At 43.0% G+C, this 16,564-nt stretch overlaps 3 protein-coding genes and 1 pseudogene across 5 annotated transcripts in view; 1 reads left to right on the top strand and 3 right to left on the bottom strand.

Annotated features, from left to right (window-relative positions):
* Positions 1-16,235, top strand: part of LOC137071629 (leucine-rich repeat-containing protein 19-like) — a 17,381-nt gene extending 1,146 nt beyond the window's left edge. The window contains exons 2-5 of the mRNA XM_067439808.1: positions 2,109-2,226; positions 3,739-4,108; positions 12,269-12,403; positions 13,993-16,235. Of these exons, the coding sequence (XP_067295909.1) occupies positions 2,155-2,226; positions 3,739-4,108; positions 12,269-12,403; positions 13,993-14,366 (951 nt within the window). The 5' untranslated portion in view covers positions 2,109-2,154 and the 3' untranslated portion in view covers positions 14,367-16,235. The remainder of the gene's footprint in view (positions 1-2,108; positions 2,227-3,738; positions 4,109-12,268; positions 12,404-13,992) is intronic.
* ift74 (intraflagellar transport 74) overlaps positions 1-16,564 on the bottom strand; it is a 72,525-nt gene that overhangs the window by 36,828 nt on the left and 19,133 nt on the right. The gene's annotated exons all lie outside the window — the stretch shown is intronic.
* On the bottom strand, positions 486-602 carry LOC137072199 (5S ribosomal RNA; annotated as a pseudogene).
* LOC137071628 (uncharacterized) lies at positions 8,005-11,712 on the bottom strand. Its single transcript, XM_067439807.1, has 2 exons — positions 11,289-11,712; positions 8,005-10,034 (listed from the first exon to the last, which is right to left on the bottom strand). The coding sequence occupies exons 1-2, from the start codon at positions 11,350-11,352 to the stop codon at positions 8,134-8,136; spliced, it is 1,965 nt and encodes a 654-aa protein (XP_067295908.1). The 5' UTR covers positions 11,353-11,712; the 3' UTR covers positions 8,005-8,133.

Below are 16,564 nucleotides of genomic sequence, written 5' to 3'. Positions count from 1 at the left end.
GAGGAGTTATCATGAATGAATGAATGAGTCATTTATATAGCGCTTTCAAATGTACAACTGTACACCCAAAGCGCTTCACACTCATGTCAGGGGTATCTCCTCAACCACCACCAGTGTGCAGCATCCACTTGGATGATGTGACAGCAGCCACAGTACAACGGCGCCAGTGCGCTCACCACACACCAGCGAAAGGTGGAGAGGAGAGAGGGTGATAGAGCCAATTCAGTGGATGGGGATTATAAGGAGGCCATGATTGGTAAGGGCCAATCGAGGGAATCTGGCCAGGTCACCGGGGTTACACCCCTACTCTTTACGAGAAGTGCCATGGGATTTTTAATGACCACAGAGAGTCAGGACCTCGGTTTAACGTCTCATCCGAAAGACGGTGCTCTTTTGACAGTATAGTGTCCCCATCACTATACTGGGGCGTTAGGACCCACACAGACCACAGGGTGAGCGCCCCCTGCTGGCCTCACTAACACCTCTACCAGCAGCAACCTGGTTTTCCCAGTTGGTCTCCCATCCAGGTACTGACCAGGCTCAGCCCTGCTTAGCTTCAGTGGGAAACCAGTCTTGGGCTACAGGGTGACATGGCTGCTGGTGCATCTACAGAGCATAATATCATCCAAAGACTCAGAGAATCTGGAACAATTTCTGTGCATAAGGGTCAAGGGTCAAAACCAAACTGGATGCCCGTGATCTTCAGGCCTTAGACGGCACTGCATCACACACAGGAATGCTCCTGTAATGGACATCACAACATGGGCTCAGGAATACTTCCAGAAAACATTGGTGAACACAATCCACCGCGCCATTCGCCGTCGCCGGCTAAAACTCTACAGGTCAAAGAAGAAGCCGTATCTAAACATGATCCAGAAGCGCAGGCGTCTCCTCTGGGCCAAGGCTCATTTAAAATGGACTGTGGCAAAGTGGAAAACTGTTCTGGGGTCAGACGAATCAAAATTTGAAGTTCTTTTTGGAAAACTGGGACGCCATCCGGACTAAAGAGGACAAGGACAACCCAAGCTGTTCTCAGCGCTCAGTCCAGAAGCTGATCTCTGATGGTCTGGGGTTCATGAGTGTGTGTGGCATGGGCAGCTTACACATCTGGAAAGGCCATCAGTGCTGAAAGGTCTATCCAAGTTCTATAGCAACATCTGCTCCATCCAGACGGCGTCTCTTTCAGGGAAGACCTCGCATTCTCCAACATGACAATGCCAGAGCACACACTGCATCAATTACAACATCATGGCTGCGCAGAAGAAGGATCCAGCACTGAAATCAGCCTGCAGTCCAGATCTTTCACCATTAGAAAACATTTGGCGCATCATAAAGAGGAAGATGCGATAAAGAAGACCTGAGACAGTTGAGCAGCTAGAAGCCTGTATTAGACAAGAATGGGACAACATTCCTATTCCTAAACTTGAGCAGCTCGTCTCCTCAGTCCCCAGACGTTTGCAGACTGATATAAAAAGAAGAGGGGATGACACACAGGGGGAAACATGGCGCAATTAAAATTATAAATTTTCTAAGTTTAAACATTTGATATGTCATCTATGTTGTATTCTGAATAAAAGAAAATTGAAACTTGAAACTTCCACATCATTGCCTTTTGTTTATATTCACAATTTGTACAGTGTCCCAAATTTTTTGGAATCGGGTTTGTATAATAACCACTTACAGTACCTTGAGACTTAGTGCACTTGAAGCCTTACAGCCAGCCTGTGTTCATAAGATGAGAACGGCCTTATTTCTATAACTTCACAAAGCAACTTCAGTGATAAATGCACAAATCTAATTCAGCTGCAGCTTTAAACAAAGCCATTATTCAGCTCAAGCTCAAGTCAGTTTAGCTCCATAGCAGTGTAAAGTTCATCAATATGATATGAGCTGAAATCAACTATTAGATGCTGTACTGAAGACAATAATGTCATTATTCAATGCAATGCATCACAAGAGAACAGCCGTGGCTCTGCTGGAGAACACTGGGAGTCTGTGTGAGTTTCTCTGAGGGCAGAACACACGGGACAGAGCTGAGATCTGCACAAAGATCCTCAGTGTGAGGTTTGGGTTATTCAGCTAGATCTCTCTCTCTCTCTCATGGCCAGTGTTAGGGTTTGTTTGGTGGACGAGCGGCTGTTATCCCAGAGAGAGATGATGGCTGGGACAGGGCTGCATGTGGTGTGGATGGCAGCGGTGGTGATGAGCTCAGGAATCGCACAGCGGGTGAGTAAACATGTTCTATATCAGAGTCACTGTCTAACAACAAGACTCAAATAAGACCTGATTTTGAGCCGCAATTTGACCTCAAATTGAGCCGCGTTTCCACCGCAGGAACTTTCCCCAGGAACTAGGGACTTTGGGGTGGTAGTTTCGACTGCAGGAAACGGGGTCAAAATAAAGTTTTAAAGGCCTCCTTAAAATGGCCCTGCTCGCGAGGTGATACTTTTTCAAAGTTCGGTAACTTTCGGGGGTGGGACTTAGGCACTGAACATCCTGATTGATTGAGCTCACCCAGCATTGTATTCCAACCATAAAAGTCTGTCTCGGTTTGTGCAGTAAGCGGCTACACACTGGCTGATATGCGTTTTATGTCTTTGCACACGTGTCTGACACGGTGCTGCTGCTATGTTAAACTTTAAATATATAGTCTACTGATACAGCTAAGACATCGTCGGCAGTATTGACGGCAAAATATCCAACAGAATGCAATATTTCAAAATCGATAATAATTTATTTAATAATTTATTTCTATGTATTTGTGTCAAAATGACATATAAACATATTTTCCTATTCTATATTTTGCCTCAAAATGCTTCCAACACGCTTGCGTGCTGTGTGAAAAATAGGTGTCGGTTCTATTTCTACCATGCGCGCGTTTTCGGTGCGATTCGCCGAAAACTCGTGCATGCTAGAAATAGAAACAACGCCTATTTTCCACGCTGCACGCAAGCGTGTTGGAACCGTGCAAACTCTAACCTGTTAAGGAGCCGAAATAAAAACGGACACGCCACACAGCCAATGTGCAGTCAGCCTAAGAGATGTTTGGTATTAAATCAACAATCAATCAATCAGCTTTATTTATATATCGCGCTTCTCCAACGCCGATTGTGTCAGAGCAGCTTCAGTGTTAAACAGGACAATACTGCAGCAGAATTAGATTTGGCTGTACAGTCGTTCTGGAGTAAACAGTGATGTTATCAGCTTATTTTAATTTATCATAGAGAGACAATGTTGGCAGATCAGTATTATAGTTTATAGAATTAAATAAGACACATAATGTTATTTGTATTTAGTTGAATAACTCTGATCATAATGTTAGTGTCCCCAACTGAGCAAGCCAAAGGCGACCAAAGGAACCGAAACTCCATCAGGGCTAAAATAAACCTTTGGAGAAACCATGGAGGTTAAACAGTGAAGTTTAAAAAATTACGACCGATTGATCGACGACAAGGTTCAGGCTTTATCAGGTTTATTTGCGGAGGACAAAATCCAGTGGGAACTGTAATGTCGACATGTACAGTCCTACGTCACCGGACTAATCTTCACGGTACTTTAGGCCGCGGTGGAAACGCAGACAGCAGCAGGTCTGGGGGAAAAAGATTCCTGCGAAAAAAGATCCTCTAACAAATTGTTCCGGCTAATTTTGGTGGAAACAGAGCTATAGACTGCACGTACAATACAGTGAAGTGAGAAGATCTGCAGTGACTCTAACCAGCCTTGACCTTTTGTGTTCAGGTGGACATGAACAACGCGTCTCTGTCTAGCATTCCTGCAGGAAAACCTGCAAACCTCACCCAGCTGATCCTGAGCCATAACTCCGTGGCCATGTCTGCCTCGGATATAAAGACCTTACAGGAGTATCCCAGGATTCGCGAGCTAGACCTCTCTTATAACCACATACAGGCACTGCCAGCGGGAGCTTTCGACAGCCTCGCAGACCTCGAGACGCTCAAACTCACAGGAAATCAACTGCAAACCCTTGACAAAAACACCTTTAAAGCACTGACAAAACTGAGGAGTTTGGAGTTGGAGGAAAACCCGTGGAACTGCTCCTGCTCACTCATGAGTCTGATCAAACAGCTGAAGGAGTCTGGAGTATCCACAGGTGAGAAGCAGAGCTCAAGATGTTCTCCAGTTTCAGATGTGTGTGTGTGTTTGTGTGAGTAGGCCAGAGAATACACACACATCTGAAACTGGAGAACATGCACTCAGACACACACACTCTCTCACACACTCGCACACTCGCTCACTCGCTCACTCACACTCAAACACACTCAAACACACTCACTCACACTCACTCACACTCACTCACACTCACTCACACTCACTCACTCACACTCACTCACACTCAAACACACTCAAACACACTCACTCAAACACACTCAAACACACTCAAACACACTCAAACACAGTCTCTCTTCATGTAAACAGTGAATCTGCTCATGGCTCGAGCACAACTGGCTTTTAAAGGGAAAGGGAGATAAGACTCTGATTGGTTTATTGCTCGTTAAACACACCCATGACTCATTAAGATATGAGGGACGACCCTTTTAGACCATGAGATGGAGCACAGACTGCTTATCCCATCGTTAAAGCGGCGGTGAAATGCTGTTTCATGCACACTGAGCTTTCCACTGTTAAAGACTTGGATTCCCATCCTAAACATAGTCAAAGTTTCAAAAACTAATGTTGGACGTTTGATAGAGTATTTCTGTGTCAAAAATACTCCTTCCGGTTTCTCACAAGTTTCGGAGAGTTTTTTTCGCGTATGGCTCGGCTTGACGTTAATAGAGCGGAAGGTCCTTGTATGGGCCGTACGGGCTCTTCTCCCGGTGTCATGGCAAATCCTGTCCCCCTATGAAATCGTGTCCGCTGGTAGCGGTTTTAAATGCCTGATCAAAAGAAAGTTGTTATACATGGTTCTGGACAATCAATTGTTTAAAAAATAACCTAATAATAAACTAATAAACTATGAATTCATTGCCATACTAAGTACACACGCAAAACATTTATTTGAAATATTTAATTGATTGCTATAATGGGAGCAAAGACATGTTCTGAATTATATACTTATATAAGCACTTATAGCTTCAGTTATATACTACATATGCTTTGTAAGACATTAAAGACTATTTTAACACAATTTAAACAGCAAAAATCAAAACGCGATTGTGTAAGAATTGTAATCAGGCTCTGAACAGATTACCTAATAAAATTTATTTCAGCCAATAGAATCGCTCTGGGGGTCCTTGCGGACAGGATTTCACAGGGGGACAGGATTTGTCATGACACCGGTAGGGTGCGTGCGCGCGTGCCTAGAGCGAGAGAGGAAATGCACGCCCGTAAACACTCTCTCAGCTTCAGATCCGTGAACACTTCTGTCATTATAGTCCGCGCCGCGCTCCACTTTATTCCTCTGGGTGACGTCGAGCGACTTCAACGCTTCAGCACAGCATTCTGGGAAGGCAGCGCTGCATTTGACCCGATTTGAACGCAGAAATGACGGGAAGCTTCACAACATCGCTTCAGTCGCGTCTCAAAGTGGATCTCCACGGTCACTGCTGTCAGGACTTCACCAAATCATACCAAAGAAGTGTGTTTCTGCCGGAGCGGTCCCAGCGATTAAGGTTCGGTCCTGCTTTGGAAGCAGCCGGTGAGTTAAACTGCTTCAGATGTCTGTGCTGTCGGCTATCGTCGCGTGAGTAAACATCAGTAAACGACACGATCGCGTGCTTTGTCATTCAAATGCACTAACGTTACTCCATTGCTGTTCTCTGTATAACGTTACACTAGTCTGACGGGCAAAACCGTTCTGCTTGCTACTGCTAAGGTTTAGTCTCATACAATAGTCCATAAACCGAATCATGTCCTCATACACTGCGAGTAAACACACACAAATGTTGACAGGCCACTAAATACAGTCCATACCACAGAGACGGACGTCCTGCTGCTGCTGCTTCTCCTGTTCAGTTTATTTCAGCCTCTGGATCTGATTCTGGATCAGTATTAGCTGAGATCGATAGCGATGGGTTCCTCCACGCTTGAGGACGTCACCACTTTGTGCACGCTCGTCATTCTTTAGCTCCGCCCACACGATACGCCTCCAGCCGCTCGTTTTTTTCCGGAAAGACTCGGTACAGCCCATATTTCTTTTATAAATATAATAACCCCCCCCCTCCCCCTCCCCCCCCCCCCTAAACCAGCAGAAGTAGATTCAGACACACCCTAAGATCCCCTGCATTCAGATCGTTAAAGCTGCCCTAGAATGAGTTAAATCAATATGTTAAATTGTTCTCTGATATCTACATAGAGGGTGTGTGGCCAGATACAGTTTTACAGGTCCATTTACAACCCTATAAATTGTCCCTAGGATGTAATGCTCTGTTTTTGCCTTATTTGGAAGAGTCATGAATATTAATGTTGAGCTCTGCTCTGATTGGCTTATTTCAGCAGCTCACAGCAGTTCAGCGAATCGGCTCGTGAGTCCTGACAGAACACAGACCAGCTGAAGGACACTTTAAGCAGAACATCTCAAATGGAGATTGATAGAATACAGCTTACTTGTTTATTGGTGTTTTAAGGTCATCCGCGCGCGAGAGAGAGCTCACGTTTGTGCGGTTGCCATATTTCAGTAATTAAATCCCCTAAACAGAGCTTTTCTTTGAAAAGAAACCCGTATACACTCCGGTTTTTACCTAAACATGTCCAATCTGGCAACCATATGTACGGAGCTCTCTCTCACGCACGGACGATCTGAAAACACCAATAAACAAGTAAGCTGCATTTATTAACAAACAAAAAATTGCTTGAAATATTTTTCTAAATTAGCTTAATAAAGAAACAAAACGAAATATAACTACTCTGACATTAAAAACTAAACTGAACTATTTTAATGGCTGCAACAATGTCAAATAAAAAAAATAAAAAAACATGGGTTCCAGCCAGAGTCGGAGCCAGAGATTTTTTACTAAAATAGTAACTCACAATGACTTGGATAAGTAACTTTAATCTGATTACTGGTTTGGAAATAGTAACGCGTTAGATTACTCGTTACTGGAAAAAATAGTCAGATTAGATTAACGCGTTACTGGCATCACTGTTACTATTCTGCCCTACAAAGCAAAAAGGCAGTAACTACGCAGAGTGCAGAACTGAGAAAAATGACTTTAAAGTTATCCTGTCATCCAGCCTAAGTAGTTGTAGGTAGATTATTGGACATGTGGCTTTTTTGTTACTTTATATTAGTTTTATTTTTGTACATATCAATCCTCATTTTTAATTTGGTATTTTACCCCTATTTTGCAGTTACTGTATTCTTGCTTTGTATTACTTACCAAAAACGTGGCACCATGCCAAGGAAAAAGGCAGTAACTACAGATTCTCCAAGAACTATTTTGCCACAACTTGGGCTCTGGGTGTGTTAGATATATTACTGTATTTTACTGTATTTGAAATAATTGGAACCATTTGTTTTTCTGAACATGGATATACCAAACCCAAATTAATTTGACCATTTTAGGTCAATATTTTCCACCCGGAAGCTGTTCTGGTGCTGAAACGGCTGCTTAAAGTCTCACATTGCTAAGCTGTATCAAGGCCCAAATGGGGACAATTTATTTTGAATAGGACCACATTATTATGTGTGAGTATTAGATTAATGTGTCTCTGGGGGTGTTTCTCAATCTGTAATGTAGTATCTGCTATACCTACAAATCACATTCATGTTAAAGCATTGCAAAACAACTTTTCTTTGGAGCAATATAGGCAAGTTAAACTCCAATTCAACAGAGCAAAACAAAATCATGTTGCCTAAGTGTTTCTAACGCTTTTTGTACTCTTATGATGATAACTAAGATAAACAAGTTGATGATTTTATATGGTGCAGTATCTGTTTCAGTAGGTTTATAAACATAAAGTACTGAATGAAATGAATACATGGGACAGATATTTCAAATTAGTAAACATACATTTAATAATAGATTGTGTGTGTGTATATATATATATAAATAAATAAATAAATAAATAAATAAATAAATAAATAAATGAATGAATGAATGAATGAATAAATAAATAAATAATGATGATAATAATAATACAAATAATTGATGAACACCACATTTCATATGGTTATTACTCCTCATCCTCCAAAACATTGCTCACAGGCAGGGAATACCAGAACACCCTCCTGTTTGGTGGCATGAGGTGACAAAGATTACAGAGGATGTCTCTCTTCTTGACCTCCTCAACCCCTCTATTCTGTGGTCGCAAAAGAGTGGGCACCTTCAGCGAGAATTTCTTCATGAGGAAGTCCAATTCCATAAATTCATTCTCCGTATGGGACAGCTTGTAAAAGAGGCTCTTGGAGCCACGCCGCACCTGTATCTCCGCCATCTCCCCAAGCTTTGGTGCTTGCGCTTTCTTGACCTTGACGGTGGAGTGGCCATCCCTCCAATCTAGCACATTGGCATTCTCCAATTTGATAACATCCACCTTCCTGGAGTTGGAGCTTGCCACAACACTCACAAAGTCCTCAAAGTCGTAGACCACACCACCTGGACGGCTCCTCATTTGCTGCTCGACACCATGGTGGAAACTGTCTGCGCTCATGAACGTGTGTCCCCTCTCAAAAAACTTTAGTGTGATGTCCTCCTGTGAAATGGTGTCACTGTTCACAAGAGTGACAAGTGAGGATAGAAGGCACCAGTTCTTATTCTGTGCACTGCAGTTGTCCACCCAGAATATGGTGTGGCGTACATCCCGCTCCTTCTCCAATGCAGTTGTATATGCTGATGTAATTTCCGCGGCACTTCGCCCAGCCATTCCCTCGTGCCACAATACAGAGATGGTGTTTTTTTTGTTTGTTTTTTTCCCCACTGAGGCAAATGTTTCGTGGTATGCCACGATGCGACGAGTAAATACTGCTGACTTGACTCCTGGCATCCGTGGCAGCATTATCACCTTCTGGAGGTCCACACTCCGAACTGATGTCATGTCCGGCCAGTCCCTCTCTGCATCTGCCTGGTAGCTTTGGCGGCTCTCTAGGGCAGACTGCTTATGTTTGTTCCACCTTAGGCACTCTGGGCAATCTGAGCTTTCAGTCTCCCCTGTGTGGCAGTTCACATGTTCTGCATGTTCCAAACAGTCCTCACATTGCTCCTCCCCAAGTTTGGCAAAGCTGATTTTTTTGTCTTTTACCATCTTCCTGTATGCTTCATAGGAGCAGGCGTTTCCTTTATCCAGGTAGTCTGAATGCATCATCTTAATTGTGATGTCACTTGGCAGGTACCGTCGATTTGGGGCATGCTCCCGTCTGTAATGGCTCACACAAGGATGGAAGGACTCAATGTGGTCATCAAGGGTCTTCACGTCTATCTTGTTGACTGCAGCCTGCCTTCCTCTCTGGTCCTTGGATGGAACCAGTGGCCTGGTGTTCGACTTCCCCATCATGGAAATAACGAGACTGTCATTTTTAGGGTGGTAGCCCAATGATGACAGGAAAAACATTTTGCAGACCTGTCTTGGCTCTCCTTTCTGGTTTTGCAGGCGGTAGATAAATGAGCGGCCACGGCGACTTTCTGGGCCGGTTGTTATTCTTTTGGTTGGCATTGGGGTAACTGAGTAAAACATCCATGATCGTCTTTCTGTGTAGGTCATCTCCCAGTACTGACTCCATATCTCCCTCCGTCTTTCCTCTGAAATATGGTCTGTACACCTTCTTCGACATTTGGCACCACATGGCTCTCTCATTGGTGGTCGACGTGATTCAACATCAGGCTGTGGCCCTGGCTGTGGCTCTGGCTGGGGCTCTGGCTGGGGCTCTGGCTGGGGCTCTTGCACTTGTTCTCCTGGGTCTCCAAGTTCCACTTCAGTCTGTGCCATCGTAGGGGTTGGGACATAATCTAGGTCTGTAATGTCATCATATAAGCTGTCCACGCTGGTGGTATCCAGGAAAGTGTCCAGGATGGTCCACTCCATTGTTTCAGCGGGGGGCAGGACTTGCTGCCTCTTTGATGGAATACCTACATGTGTATCTTAAATGAAAAAGAGAGAAAATTAGTGGCATGAATGTAAATCCACATCTGTCTGTGTCTGTCTGTCTGTCTGTGTAGGCTACTGCAACAAATTATTATTATTATTATTATTAGTATTATTAGTATTTATTATTAATTATTATTATATGGACCTACAGGACAACATCTTCACTCTGATCAACATATGTAGGCTATATATCGATGTCTGTATATCATAATATTTAATTGTACAGGGAATAATTTTAATAAAGTTTAATTAATTAATAAATGCCTAAATAATGACTAACACAATAATAAATTAATAATTTTTAACCCTTAATGAAAATGAAGAAAGAAAAGCCAACATACAAAAAACGCAGCCTGGCTTTATAAGTTACATTAGGTTGTAAGTTGTATTATCCTACAATAATAGGATAAAACAGAAGCTTGCAGTAATGCAGAGGGAAACATTTTCATAGGTTAATATAATTAAGGGGAATCCAAATTAAATATATAATTTTATATTTAGAAGAACAAACCGTGCAATAAATAAATGCTTAGGAACAGGAACCAATGTGTTGAGCCTGAGCGCTAAGGGGGGTCGTAAATAACTGCCGACTCGCTCTGCAGAAGTTTGTTTTTGTTGAAAGCATGATGCTTACAGTAAAGAGAAAGGTGTCAGTTTTGCTCACAACTCACTAATTTCTTTAAACAGCGGACATAGTCTTTAAACAGCGGACATAGTCTTCAAACAGCGGACGCGAAGAGAGTGCGTTTTAAGTTGAACAGACACCTGTTGCCGTTTCTCTGTCTGTTCGTTAGTAAGATAATTCGAAAAGTACTGTACGGATTTGGATGACATTTTCGGACAACATGGGTATTAGGACAAGGAACAGATGACTACATTTTGGTGGTGATCCGGAACACGGGACATTTGGAATTTGTAATGCTACATTGACCGCGGTTATTATGCTCTCCGAGTGCTTTTCTAGTTATTGAATATTTTTCCACCGCTGATTGGATTATAACTTTGTGTCATGAACAACAAAATGATGACATGGCATCGGCGATGATGTGAAGTTACAGAGGATAAAGTTACAGCTAGGAGCAGGGAGGATCAGGGGGAGGTAAGCAAAGCTATTTGAAACATCGCCTGTTAATTAGCATAATGCTTTCTGAATGGACCTCTGAGAGGAAGTCCCGCCCTGGCGGCTGACAGGTGTTTATATTGTGATAGCCTAGCCTCTAAATGTTTAATCTGTCACTGTTACTTACCATTCTCCGGGTATTTTCTTTTCAACGCCAGTTCGACCATCTTCTTTCCCCTGCTTTGTGCCATCTCAAACAAAATTTGTGGGAAGTTAGAAGGGTGAAATCGCAAATGTTAAAACCGTCTCGTGAGGATGCCGCTAAATCAGCTGTGTGTGTTCACCATGGAAACAGTAACTGCGCTGCGTAGCAACACGGTTATTTTTTGTTGGGTAAAACAAAACAAGAATACAGTAATGGATGTTACTGTACTCATGCTTTGTTTCACTAGGCCTTTTTGCAGTTACTGTACAAACGACTACCATTTTTCACCAAAACGACACACATTTGAGATAATATTTTTTGTCACATAACAAAGGATGCCTTGAATGTCATGAAAATGATAATAACTCATTTTTGACCAAAAATGCAGTTACTGCCTTTTTGTTTTGTAGGGCAGTATTGTTACTGTAAGCATCTCGCGTTATCTAGACAATGCTGTCGCTCTAAGAAACTTTCAATTTAATCAGAAATTGTTTAATTAGTCAATAAGTGGATAAAATCACTACTTACTGCTTGCAGGAATACAGTCGCCACTTTCTTCAGTTTAAGACGCGGAGCGAAGCTTGCTTGAGATGGGCCGAACAAACGAACGATCTTGAATTAAATTGTTGTGGTATCGGATTATAAACATCAAGCATTACTGTTGGCATGTTTTATCTGTGGGAAGGGTACTCTCGTCTCCTGCACAGCCTGAACATGACCTGTGTCCGTGAGCAGCTTGTTTTGATGATTCGCTCCGTCATTTCCGCCTGACAATGAACATGTTTGGACAGATGCAAATGTTGGGGGCGTGCATATAAATGATCCCCAATGCTTGCATCACTTTTATGGGTTTATGTTGAGAAGCACTTTTTTTTTCCGAGGAGTTTTGGATTCACGAGATTTACATAAGAAGTAGGAGGCAATGATGTTTGATGTTGTGAAAATGTTGTGTTTGTTTGCAGGCAGTGAAGTGATGTGTTACAGCTCCGAGAAAACAGCTGTCCTTGATGGAAACCCTTTCTGCTTAAATCAATCCACAACAGTCGAGACTATATTAGCAGCAACCCCCGAGCCCAGCAACAGCAGCTCCAGCAAAGGTAATGAGAAACATCTAGATTAACACAATTACAAACAGCGATTTCAAAAAAGTTGGGACACTGTGCAAATTGTGAATAAAAAAGGAATGCAATCATTTACAAATAACATAAACTTATATTGTATTCACAGTAGAATATAGATAACATATCAAATGCTGAAAGTGAGACATTTTGAAATGTCATGCCAAATATCGGCTCATTTTGGATTTCATGAGAGCTACACATTCCAGAGAAGTTGGGACAGGGAGCAATAAGAGGCCAGAAAAGTTGAATGTTCATATAAGGAACAGCTGGAGGACCAATCTGCAGCTTATTAGGCCTAATGGCAACATGATTGGGTATAAAAGAGCCTCTCAGAGCGGCAGTGTCTCTCAGAAGACAAGATGGGCAGAGGATCACCAATTCCCCCAATGCTGCGGCGAACACAATCCACCGCGCCATTCGCCGTCGCCGGCTAAAACTCTACAGGTCAAAGAAGAAGCCATATCTAAACATGATCCAGAAGCGCAGGCGTCTCCTCTGGGCCAAGGCTCATTTAAAATGGACTGTGGCAAAGTGGAAAACTGTTCTGGGGTCAGACGAATCAACATTTGAAGTTCTTTTTGGAAAACTGGGACGCCATGTCACCCGGACTAAATCTGTTCTCAGCGCTCAGTTCAGAAGCTGCATCTCTGATTGTATGGGGTTGCATGAGTGTGTGTGGCATGAACCACATAGAAAACATTTGGAGCATCATAAAGAGGAAGATGCGATAAAGAAGACCTGAGACAGCTGAGCAACTAGAAGCCTGTATTAGACAAGAATGGGACAACATTCCTATTCCTAAACTTGAGCAACTTGTCTCCTCAGTCCCAGACGTTTGCAGACTGATATAAAAAGAAGAGGGGATGCCACACACACCCCTTTTCCACCAGAATGAACCGGGTGCTAGTTCGGAGCCAGTGATAGTGTCAGTTCTAAGTTGGTTTGACTTGAGAGCCTTCTAAGAACCGTTTGCTTTTCCACATGCTAAGAGCCACAGCAGAGCCGGGTCTAACGTCATACCAGAGTCCAAGTTTGTGTTCATCTTGCTGACCCCGCCCACAGCGCCTGACGTAACCGGATCTTACTTCTAGCTCAGCAATGTTTTGGTGCTACTTAAGAACCACTTTTCCTGGCTCGGAGCTGGTGCTTTGGCTGTGGAAACACAGAGAACCGATTTGAAACTAGGCTCCGGCTCGGAACTAGCACCAGCACTGCCTTGGTGGAAAAGGGGTAACAGGGGTAAACATGGCCTTGTCCCAACTATTTTGAGATGTGTTGATGACATGAAATGTAAAATCAACTTATTTTTCCCTTAACATAGTTTAAAAAGTTGATATGACATCTATGTTGTATTATGAGTAAAATCTTAAAATTGAAAACTTCCACATTGTCCCAATATTACATTACATCGTACAACTTTTTTTGGAATCGGGGTTTGTAGACAAAGCCGCCACTCTTACAGTATTCTCTTACTGGACACAAACAAGGTTCCTAAAGAGAAAAACCCTTCCCAGATAACAGTCTGAAATACACAGGGCTGATGATGCCAACATGTGTCTCCTCAGGGCTCGCCGGGGGGGACGGAGGGACGCCGGCAGGAAGCCACAGCTGGAAGTTCCTTCTGGGTGTCGTGGCTCTGACTCTCAGCACCTCCATGCTCATCGTGTGTGCGGTCAAATCTCCCTCTTGGTACAAACTTCTGTTCAATTATCGGCACCAGAGGCTGCGTGAGGATGTGGAGCCGAGCGTCTTCAACACTGGCCGCTTCTCCAACTTCAGCCTGGACACGGAGCAGACGGAGACGAGCGCTCAGGAGCTGGACCAGGACCCGTTTGAGGACGATGATGGCTTCATAGAGGACGGCTACATTGATCCGGAGAACTACAGCCAGCCTTCGGATGCTCCTAACGGGCCTTTGGATGCTCCTAACGGACCGTAACCACATCTCTGGCCTCTAAGGAGCCCAGGGTTGGGCACTTTGGTGGACACTAGAGGCTGACATTTTTTCGGGAGTCCCACGGGATGGGAAACAAAATCACTATTAATCACATGATTGGGATGGGAGCAGATTTTTTTTAATCTGGAGTGGGCGGAACAGGGAATCGTAGTACTATGATATCTATCCATAGTTTTCAGTCACGTGACTGCCGTGGAGCCTTGGAGGGCAAAACCGCCATAGAACTCCATCGAACTGCAGCACAAACCTGTCAAATGTCCATCTTAAACCTAAAATATGTGAACTAGATACACGTTTTGGGCCCTTTATGATGCTTATACAGCACCTGCTGCAGTATTTCAAATCACTAAAAACAACGGGACATTTTTAAAATGCTTAACGTGAAAAACACTCTAGGCTGAGTGGCTAAATTTAACGTTAATCTAGGATTTGTTGATATGGGTTTTACTTTAAATCGAGTTGTTACACCACTTGATTTTAAACAGATTAATTACGCAGTAAAACAGTTATAGAGCTGATCAAGCAGACAGAAGGTGAACTGATGACTTCTTTTAAACTATTAAAATGCCGTAATGTACTAAAACAGTGATACTGAAAGATCAGATTCAGTTTACACCTTTTTGATGATGCATACTATATAAAGGCGAGTAGATGAAACCCGGAATATGAACGCAACGCTTTCTTTATAATGGGTTTCGATGGGGAAACACCTAGCGAGAACCCTCGTGTTGCACTAATATTCTGTGTTCATCTGCTTTCCTGTACAAAGTGTGCAACATTAATAAGGTGTATATTGAATCTGGTATTTTAATATCACTGTCTAACTGCATTAATACTGACTATAAACCTGGTAAAAATGACTGGTGGTCAGTGGAGGAGAGCCTTGTTTTGCCCTCCAGGTGGGCGTTCCTATCAGTTCCCCGAGCACTTTTTTAGCTGTAAAAATCATCATCAAAATGGAGTCAGACATGAAAGCTACACTGCAATAACTACTGCTGGAAAATGATACCTCAGGTGTGCTCACCCATTTACTGTGTGTGTGTGTGTGTGTGTGTGTGTGTGTGTGTGTGTGTGTGTGTGTGTGTGTGTGTGTGTGTGTGTGTGTGTGTGTGTGTGTGTGTGTGTGTGTGTGTGTGCCTGTATTTGCATAGATGATTTACGTGGAATTTAATATGTGTGCTTCATTATTATATTGAACTGAAAGTCATCTTAAACAAAAACAACATTTTGGGTTTTATTGAACTGGGCATGGGCATGCTGTGGTCAGTACTGAATGTTTCACTTTAACTGACAGATTCTGGCCAAAAAAACAACACGGGAGTGGGAGGGAACGGGAGCCATTCTTCTGGGATTGGGACGGGACGGGATTTTTTTCAGTGGGATTGTGATGGGAGAGGTTTGAAAATCCACTCCCGTGTCACCCTCTAGTGGACACATCCTGTTTGTTTTTGTGTGAACAAACTGTGAGAATTGTTTTCCCAGTGCAGCAGTGCAATATGAAAATAAAACATGAAATATAAAGATCCCTGACCTGGCTTTGCAGATGCATGTGTCTCAGCAAACGCATGTGTGAACGCTGCACAAACATCTGTTCTTCATCAGTGTTATGTCTTGCTTTCCATCGCCAATATCAAAGCATTTCTCTCACTCATGTCGTTCCAAACCCGTAAGAACTTTATTGATCTTCAGAACACTAATGAAGATATCTCTGACCCCTCCATAGACAGCTCACCATCATCACAGCATGCGTCACATGATCAGCATCGGCCAATGGCGAGCCGGCATTCTGATGCAGAACCCGGAAGCCTTATTTGTGTGTGTCTGTTTGTGCACTAAAGTATCCTCATCTCTTCATCACATTAAAGGGTTAATTCACCCAAAAATGAAACTTCTGTCATTAACTCCTCTCCCTAATGTCGCTTCACACCCGTCAGACCTCCGTTCATCTTCACACACAGTTTAAGATATTTTTATATTTAGTCCGAGAGCGTATGCAAGTGTATGCACACTATACTGTCCATGTCCAGAAAGGGAATAAAAACATTGTCCATTTGTGACATCAGTGGGTTAATTAGAATCTCTTGAAGCATCCAAAATACATTTGGGTGCAAAAATAACAAAAACTACGACTTTATTCAGCATTGGCTTCTTTTCTGAGTTTGTTTTCAATCCTCAAATAA

This window comes from Pseudorasbora parva, chromosome 3, assembly GCF_024679245.1.
Source record: "Pseudorasbora parva isolate DD20220531a chromosome 3, ASM2467924v1, whole genome shotgun sequence".
In the NCBI taxonomy this organism is placed as follows: domain Eukaryota; kingdom Metazoa; phylum Chordata; class Actinopteri; order Cypriniformes; family Gobionidae; genus Pseudorasbora; species Pseudorasbora parva.
The sequence above is the reverse complement of the archived record's forward strand: the minus strand, read 5'-3'. Positions and strand labels throughout refer to the sequence as shown.